The sequence below is a fragment of the Pyrus communis genome, chromosome 17 (assembly GCF_963583255.1).
Source record: "Pyrus communis chromosome 17, drPyrComm1.1, whole genome shotgun sequence".
Classification (NCBI taxonomy): Eukaryota; Viridiplantae; Streptophyta; class Magnoliopsida; order Rosales; family Rosaceae; genus Pyrus; species Pyrus communis.
The window spans coordinates 2,712,538-2,721,766 of record NC_084819.1 but is presented as its reverse complement, the minus strand read 5'-3'; the positions used below and the strand labels follow the sequence as shown (position 1 = coordinate 2,721,766).

The 9,229-nt window shown below is 36.3% G+C and overlaps 1 protein-coding gene across 2 annotated transcripts; it reads left to right on the top strand.

Annotated features, from left to right (window-relative positions):
* LOC137722935 (S-adenosylmethionine carrier 1, chloroplastic/mitochondrial-like) lies at positions 1–7,267 on the top strand. 2 transcript variants are annotated; one of them, XM_068462065.1, is made up of 13 exons: positions 1–136; positions 264–331; positions 1,207–1,314; positions 1,757–1,839; positions 2,189–2,265; positions 2,767–2,857; positions 3,302–3,355; positions 3,430–3,525; positions 3,818–3,907; positions 4,893–4,944; positions 5,509–5,570; positions 6,104–6,184; positions 6,968–7,267. In XM_068462065.1, exons 2-13 carry the CDS (start codon positions 277–279, stop codon positions 7,091–7,093), a joined length of 975 nt encoding a protein of 324 aa, XP_068318166.1. In that variant the 5' UTR covers positions 1–136; positions 264–276; the 3' UTR covers positions 7,094–7,267. The 2 variants fall into 2 exon arrangements, with proteins under 2 accessions (XP_068318166.1, XP_068318167.1); XM_068462066.1 differs by having other exon boundaries at positions 247–331.
* Positions 7,268–9,229: the final 1,962 nt, after the last annotated feature.

Sequence of the window (9,229 nt, the reverse complement as noted above, 5' to 3'; positions counted from 1 at the left end):
CAGCAGCAGCAGCAGCAGCAGAGAGATAAGAGGCGAAGTGGGGACTGACCGAGACTCTCACCCTCGCCGTTCGCCATTCGACATTCGCCATCACTGACTCTTCCTTCCTTCTATCATCCATCTCTTTCGGTTTCAGGTCTGCCTCTCAACCATTTCAATACATTTTTTTTTATTAATTTTCACAATATTTTTCTGCTTTAATTTGACTTCTGCAACTTTCCGTTTGAAATTTGAGTAATTGCATAGTTGGTTGGTTTGGGCAGGCATTGGACCTCAATGGGTCCTCTGACGCTAGCAGTGGACTCGAAAAAGGGCTCAGGAACTTCATCAGGTAAACAATTTTCTCAATTTTTGCTCCTCTGCCTTTTTTCTCCTTAATCTTCCTATTTATTGATATTAATAGCATAATTTAGCACCACATTGAATAATTTGGATATAATATGTTGTAGCCATTGTTGAATGCTTAAGCTTTCCTGAACAGTTAACACCCAAAAAATGAAGAGACTAAAAGTTTATCTAGTCAAAATTGTATAGAATCTGAATCCTAGTCACATGTGAGATGTCTCAATTATTTGTAAATACTCCCAATGTAATTATTTCCTAGTTATGTATAAATACTCCCGATGTTGCGCAGCCGACCCCACTTAGTAGGATAAGGTTTGGCGGTTATTGTTTTTTTTATTTTTTATAAGGATTCAGTTTCACTTTCTCTATATGGTATCTACGAGCATTTAGTCTAACGAATTTATTTTGCATAAACAATATATCATAATTTCTAAGAAGTTTATTTTATGAATTAGAAATATTTAGAGCCCTCTGTTATTTACAGTAGTGTGTATCTCATATGATCTCTCGAGGTTTATTAGGAACTAGCCTTTTTATAGAAAATTTCTCTCTTCAATGTTAATTTGGGAAATCATATAAAATATGTTGCTATAACCTGTTTTGTATTGAACATAGATTAAGCATTACATTTAAGCAAATATTTTTCTTTACTAGGTAGAAATCGTTTAGAAGTCTAGAACAATACCCTGGTTTTATGAGGTAGGAGTAGGATACACTTTCCTGTATAGGGATTATAATACGTATTGATATCTAACTACCTACGCTCTTTGTTTTGATGATGCGGAATTTTTGTACGTTCCCTTGGTATTTTATATTTAAATGTTATTGCCTTTTGTTTTAATGAGTGATATGGTTTTGCAGATGAATATAGCCAGAAAACGCAGTATGCGCCTATAGGAACACGAAAGTCTTTTGCATCAGTCAGCATGCAGGAAGAGAAACCCTTTGATTTCTTACGCACTTTATTTGGTACGTTTAATAATTACAGTTGAAGATATTGATTAGTGTTTACTTATATGTTAAATTCTAGGTTGCAGTTCATTAAGCATCATAATTAAGCCAATTTTTTGTATTGACAAATGTATTAAGGGACTGCTAACTCTTAGAGGTTTAATGTAGAGTAAAGATTAGTTTCACAAGTAGGTTGTTGAGGGGGAGTAGAGCTAGACAATATCAGAGTGATTGCAAAAAGGTGGCAACTCTTGCTTTTTTGAGCAAAGGAAAAATGAAAAAGCTAGCATGGTGTGGGCATTAGTGTGTGGCTTTATAACGAGCTTTTGGTTGTGGAGGAAGAGGTGAAGCCAATAGTCTTTCAGTTTATAACATATTCTATTTCTTGGATTAGTTGGTCTACATGCATTACATACTGCACACCTGATTTAACTAATAACTAGTATGGCTGGATTTGCAGAGGGTGTCATTGCAGGAGGTACAGCCGGTGTTGTTGTTGAAACAGCTCTATACCCCATTGATACCATAAAGACAAGACTGCAGGCAGGTTAACAATGAAAGTGCATTCTAGTTCAGTTATGTATTTAAACTTGATAGGTTTGAGCCTCTGGTCCTCTAGCCTATCCATTATGTATATGGTTTAATATTACGATTGGATACAAACAACCATGGTAGCTCAGAAAGTATTAAGTGAACTACTTGTTATTTTGGTGCTGTGAGACTGAGCACTCAGTTGTTTTGTTTTTTCTTCCTCATTCCCTTTTTTGTATCTGCATGCTGCATAAGGTCTGTCTAGGAATCCAAGAATGGTCTATCCAATACGTTTGCGTACATTCAATTTTTATCTTGACCATCAAGTTATTTATGAACACCGTTTTGAGCTTTGGAACAGGCTGCTCGTGGTGGAGGGAAAATAGCCTTTAAGGGGCTTTATTCTGGATTGACTGGAAATCTTGCTGGTGTCTTACCGTAAGTACCTTCTGAATATCAGGTGCATGCATGAGCTAATTGGCTTAATAGTAATTGGGATATGCATGCTTATTGTATTTCTATGCCATGAACATGGATAGTGGAGTGTTAGTTCTTAAATGGCAGAGTTCATGTTTAGTGATTTTTAGTTTTTGTCATCATGACCAGTTCATTGTTTAGTGGAAATTTCATTTGATAATAGTTAGATGGCTAAATGGTCTGCAAGTCGGTTTCTGTAAGAAATATCTGTGACATGGACCTAAAAAATGAATGGTTCAGACCGTTGGATCACATTGTATAGTTCAGTTCCTCATATGCGCACGTGCACACACACAAAGCAGCTACATTACTACTAGAGTAAAATTCCTTTCCTGTAAGGATTTGCAGTCTGTCACTACCACATCACATATCAGATTTTAGTGGACCTTCCGCCAGTGCTATAAAATGTTTACTGTGAAGAACAATCTAATGTGTGTGTAAAAATTATTTACTTGTGTGCAGGGCTTCTGCAATTTTTGTTGGAGTGTATGAACCTGCGAAGAAAAAACTGTTGAAGATTTTCCCTGAAAATCTAAGTGCTCTAGCCCATTTTGTAAGAGAAATATATCTACTCCTCTATGTTATATGTATTTCAAGTGGGACTATGACCAATGAGCGGTCTGCAAAGTCTTCTCTGCTTATTACTTTATGCATGAAGGCCCGTTACATCATAAAGATTGTTGCTCTCAGTCTCAGAATGCATGGTGCTTTATACCACTAGTGGAATTATCAAACACCTTTTGATGCATGCCTCCTATTATGTCTCAACGGTCACCAAATGAGATCAGTAGTCTAGTATTACATGATGTGGTTGTGATCTACATATGCTCTATGGAATCAGCTACCTCAATTATATATTTTAGAAAAATTTATTTCTTGTCAATGATACAGTTTAGTAATCCTTTGAACCTATTTGGTTGCCTGATACTTATGTTGATAAATTGGCTGGTGTAAACTGTTTTGTCTTGATAGAAATCCTTTTCTTGAACTTCTGTAGACAGCAGGGGCTTTTGGAGGTATTGCTGCATCACTCGTTCGTGTTCCGACAGAGGTACAGTAGTTTACTTATGCACTTCCATGTTCAATTATCTTTGGCTGATATTTTTCTGTCCTACTATTTCTCAGGTTGTTAAGCAAAGGATGCAAACTGGGCAATTTACATCAGCCTCTGTTGCTGTCCGCCATATTGCTTTTAAAGAGGGCTTTAAAGGATTCTATGCGGTGTGTATTCTTACTAGAGGACAAATCAAGTCCCTATTTCCGTAGAAATTGGATTGGAAGTTCCTAGATTTCCTCCTAGGTCAAAAAGTTGAACTGGTTTTCATTATGAGATGGTGTCTGTTGCTGTTTTGGTCTCTGTTTTTGTTAGCAATATTGTATTACACAACCGAGAGGCATTAACGTCCCTTCGTTCGTCTGTCCATCTGTTTTTGTCATTTGCTTTCTCTCTTTTCCCTATTAAAGTGTTAAGTTATTTTTCAATTTTGACCTTTTTTCTTTTGTGGAAAAGTAGGGATATGGATCGTTTTTATTGAGAGATTTACCATTTGATGCAATTCAATTTTGCCTATACGAGCAGCTTCGGCTAGGTTACAAAAAAGCAGTAAGCTTCTCACCACCTTTCGATTATTTTTGCAGACTAGAGTGAGCCATTGATTAAAATTACTTATGACTGCTAATATTTTCCATTTAGTACCTTGACTGCGTAACTGGTGCTGATGCTATGTTTGACAAGTGATAAGGTTCCTCTTGGATAAATCCTTGTTCAAAAAGTATTACTTGCAGTTCATGTTCATGACTTTATCCTTTTTTTTTTTTGTTTATAAACTTATTGACATTTTGTGAGGCACATAGAACCTTTGGAATGGAACATTTAAACTTATTTTTCATTTCAACTGATAAAACAACTTTCTTTCACAAAAGTGTGAAATTATGGGGTTATGTAGTCATGGGGTCTGTACTTCTCTTTTTGTTTTATGATTATTGGTTTAGTATGTTACGTTCTCTTGGGTAAAGGGATCAGGAAGTTTTGAAAGGCAGGAGGTTACTTTAAACTATGGGTAACAATGAAACCGTTAAAACCATATAAAACACCTACAGAGGGATGTAAAACTCTTGGAAGTGTGGAAGTTGAGTCGGTAACTAATGATTTAATAAGGATAATACTTGGGTCCTGCCAAGTCAAAGAAGCTAAGAGAACAATGATTAAGCAAGAATCAATTGTGGAGACGACCAAATTGGGTTTGTGCTCGGCAAATCCACTATGGAGGCAATTTACATACTAAGAAATTAAAGGAGTTTTGCATTTAAAAGAAAAACAATTATTATTTTAGGGTTTAGAAAAGAAAGACTTGCATGTGAATGTGATATTATTAAGGGTTAAGTACATAAAACCCTCCAAACTAAGGGTCCACCTCAAATGGTACCTGTGCGGACCACAACAGCTCTCCAATCTGCAGATATAGAGAAAAGTGCAATGCCCTTAAACACTTAACATATCCAAACCCATAAAGATAAAAAAGTGATTGTATGCCATAAATCCTGTACTGCCTCCCTTAATCACTTTTTACTCTGTTTCTGTTTGTCAGGCAAAAAGAGAGCTCAACGACCCTGAAAATGCTATCATTGGGGCTTTTGCTGGTACATAGCTTTTGCTCGTCGTTTTGTATGAAACACTGGATTGTATCATATACTACTGCTTTGCAATCACGTAAATCTTGTCAAAATTTAACTTTTCTGATGGGTGGTTGATCGAGCTTCCTTAGCATGCACTGAAAATTTAAGACATAGAAATGATAAATTCTGGTTAAATATTTGACTTCTATGATTCTATCCAATGGATTCTAGCAGTGGTTTTCCCAGGGTGTGATTTACATTCATGGAAGCAAATGCACATATTAATGCAGTTTTCTCTTCACTTTCCGTTCACTTTGACATACAGCTGCATTTTTTTTTTCCTTATTTTTTGGTTTTCTCTTTTGGGGGTGGGGAAGAAGTTGGTTCGGTTGGCTGAGCACTTGTCTAGACTTCATGGAAGAGTGCTATTCTACCTCTATTGTCATGAACCGCAATAACCTCATTCCCTGCAATTTACTAATTTTGGGACACGTATAAGAGACCTCATTCTCCCTTTAAGATACAAAACTAACCTTGTCATGTCGGTTGTATGAAATCTCTCATATTTTGAATATCAAACTCTTGCAGGCGCAGTAACTGGAGCAATAACCACTCCGCTTGATGTGATTAAAACCAGGCTAATGGTTCAGGTAAGGCCAAACTGCTATTCTGCTTTCTGTTATTCTTATCGAAGCTCTTGTACTATAATGTATGCCCAGTGGCAGAGCTTGGAAATTATTTCAGGGATGCCATATTATATACCATAGTTTGGAAGAGGATCCTCTCCTGAGCATAGGATGGGGATCCTCCTGACCACGAAATCCGGGCCGTTCAATTTTAATCCAACGGTTGCAATTATTATACTTTTTAGGGAACCCCCTGTTTAGAGCCGTTGGATTAAAATTGAACAGCCCGGATTTTGTGGTCAGGAGGATCCTCATCCTATGCTCAGGAGAGGATCCTCTTCCCCATAGTTTGAGGGGGCGCTAATTAAAAGAACTCACATAAGGGCTAATTTAAAATGAGTAACTAACAAACATTTGGGCAACCTCCAATTGTTTGCACCTGTGTTTAGATTTCTTCTTGCAAAGAACCACGACATAAGTTTTTGCACGGAGTCATGTGCGCGTATGCTTCTCTGTTAAGAAACAGTTATATCGTTTGTCTGCTTGCTTGTTTTAAGGGATCTGCAAACCAGTACAAGGGAATCATTGATTGTGTTCAAACTGTTGTGAGGGAAGAAGGACGTTCTGCTCTTTTGAAGGTGTGTATTAAGCATCCGTTATTTTAATTTCATACAAAATATGAATCCCATGTTTTTTTTTCTAGCAGCCCATGAAAAGGAAATAAACAAAGAAGTAAAATGGTTTACACTTTATTTTCGGTTCCATATTCTGCATTTCATATTAAGTTATGTATCTCTTAGATGGTCACTAGAGGTATGATATGAGGCCTGTAGGATGCTTTAGCTGGATCGATCGTTGACTAATCACTAACCTTCATTAACAATTAATCAAAGGACTTTATGTTCTTGCAATGCGTCGAAAATACAATTTCATCTCCGTAGTTTGGACCATTTTACACTTATGTTCGAGCAGTTCGAATTTTGTCAACACATTGATTAAGATTAGGATATGGGTCCAAAAGGGCACTTTTCATGAAATTAACTGGGTGAAATATCACATGAGATCGCAATATGTGGTAGCCAACTGTACAGAGTTTCATTTCCTTCCTGGTCCATAAATACTTGTACTGTCTCTATATTTGGGTCTTGGGTTGGATATGCTTTAGTCTATGCTATCACATCTCTTGGCGGTTCCATAATCATCTTACTGATACGACTTATGGCTCGAAATGGAGAATAACTTTTTGTGATCCCTTCAACTTATCACAAAGTATCTGACGTACTAAACAGGTTTTAGTCGAGCTCTGAGGCCTGGATTTGCGGGGCTTTTGTGTATGAAATGTTACAGATCGTTGATCATGATGCGATCAGTCATTCGTTGCTGACCAAAGTTATCTTATATCTTGTGTTTGCTTGCTTCAGGGCATCGGGCCGAGAGTACTGTGGATAGGCATAGGCGGATCAATCTTTTTTGGAGTCCTTGAGAGGACAAAGCTGCTGCTTGCTCAGAGGAAACCTGCACTCCCTCAAGACTCAAAGCAGGATTAACATTTAGATGATTTTATTTATCTGGACTTATCGTAGTTGTTTTTGTTTATTTAAAATGTAAAATGCCAAAATTAAGCTATTGTGAAACATGATTAACGTCAAAATTTCAATGCTTAAGTGAGAAACATGGTTCGTTTTTTTACTAAATAATGATTAGATGATTGAACGATTATAGACTTAGTTAATTTTTTAGCATAGATGATCTTTAAACGATGATTTAAAAAGCAGACGGTTTAGATCATCAAGCAACATTATAGTATGAGAAGTAGAGCTGAGACGGTAGAACGAAAATGTTTAAATGCGAATGTTGTTAACATTTCTCTTCTCTCATATAGGGATGGGCAAATACTCATTGGTTGTAACCGTGGTTATCCGCTCATTTAAATTTGACGGTTACGGTTATGGGTAACCGTTTAAATAAATAAACGGTTATGGGTATAACCGTTTATCCGTGAAATTTAAATGGACGGTTATGGGTATTACCCACGGTTATAACCGGGTACCTATTTAACCGTTTATTTTAATATATGTAAAAAAAAAAAAAAAAAAAAAAAATTCTAAATAGGTTTAGTATCCCGAGATATACTTGGTTACAAAGGGCCATATAATATATATATATATATATATATGCCTCACTTGAGAGAAAACTATAATTGATAGAACGAGTTAATGTTTAATATATTTGATTAAATGTGCTAAAGCATTAGAGTGTTTGACAATTTTGTTTTGGAGTCTTTTGGAGCTTTGACCAATTCAAGATAATGATTACCTTGAGCATTTAGACACATGTTATTATCAGATGATGTGTACCTATATATATTATCAGAGTTGTTAGAGATTGAAGTGAAACGGGAGCCATGTATTATTCTGTTTATTTTCTTCACTAGTGTCAGATAAGAGAAATGAACGTAGAGAGGGACAAATGAGAAAAACATGATTATTACTTTTTGCTTTTCATCTTTTTGTACTACTCATACGATACAATCATACGTCTCTTTTAATGCATATAAAAGGCTTACACACCAAAACAATAAAAACCAAACGTCTTCTATTTAAGCAATATAATTTTGACTTCTATTCTTCCACTTTCCACCCTAAGCCATATGTGGTTGTTTTCTTTATGTGAGCATTCACACCAATTTCACAACAGAAATCATTACTTTAGTATCTATAGTCTCAACAATTACTGATGTTAGTAAGAAACAATTCAAGAATTAATTACAAAAAACAAAAAGGCACAACTTTGTATTACTTGTAGGGCAAGTAACCCCATTATTTTTCTTAAAAAAGGCACAAGGTACGGAGAAATATAATCACAGTAATTCCCAAGCTTACCTTTTCTCTTTATGCAACTGCACCCGTCTCTCTCTCATTCAGTTAAATTTAGGCCACAACGCATTGTTAAACACGCTCCTAACACTAAGCTAAGGAGCTGAATGCTTGTTTACTACAAAGCCGTTCACAATATTCATCAAACAATCCAAGTAATCTATAAAACATGGTTTCAATTTCGATATTTTTTCAGCAATGATTGCATGAAACATTCACCATGAAGCATGAACTCTAATTTTACGTTTTTTTTTTCAAATTATAGATTCAGCTTAAATTTATTGTTCTTATAATTGTGGTGAATTGAATATGCGTGAATAAGAGAAGAAAAAAAATACGATTTTTCAAACCCTACACGCATGGGAGCCGGAGCCTGAAGCCGCGCTGCCTGAGCCACCAAGTTGTTCCTACTCCAAAACTCTAAGGTCCAAAACAAAGTCGTTTTGCATCACCTTTCTTACGGACCTGGGTTGTCTGCAGTCGACCCGCAACCCAATTGGGCATATGCACCAAACCGTCCCACTTGTTTTTTTTCTTTATGGCTTTGTTTTATTTTGGACTTGCATGAAATAATAAGCCCATTGGTTAGACCTTGTTTTTCACTTTTCCTTTTTAGCCCAATAATTGAGTATATAATCTATTAACTCATTTACTTCTCCTTTGTTGCCCAGCAGTCTTAATAACCACTCTTTTGGGCCTGCAAGCCACGACAGCCCCATATTTTGGGTCGTCACTCATTATTTTCACACATAGGTCCCGAAGCTATTCCCGTTCACTACATATGTATATTGTGTTTGTTTGTAGGTA

What these genes read in the sequence shown, in the direction of transcription:
- LOC137722935 (XM_068462065.1), top strand. Translation starts at nt 277, where the DNA reads ATGGGTCCTCTGACGCTAGCAGTGGACTCGAAAAAGGGCTCAGGAACT. An exon ending in CCATAAAGACAAGACTGCAG is followed by an intron (nt 1,840 to 2,188) that starts GCAGGTTAACAA and finishes GCTTTGGAACAG; the next exon opens with GCTGCTCGTGGTGGAGGGAA. An exon ending in TATCATTGGGGCTTTTGCTG is followed by an intron (nt 4,945 to 5,508) that starts GTACATAGCTTT and finishes AAACTCTTGCAG; the next exon opens with GCGCAGTAACTGGAGCAATA.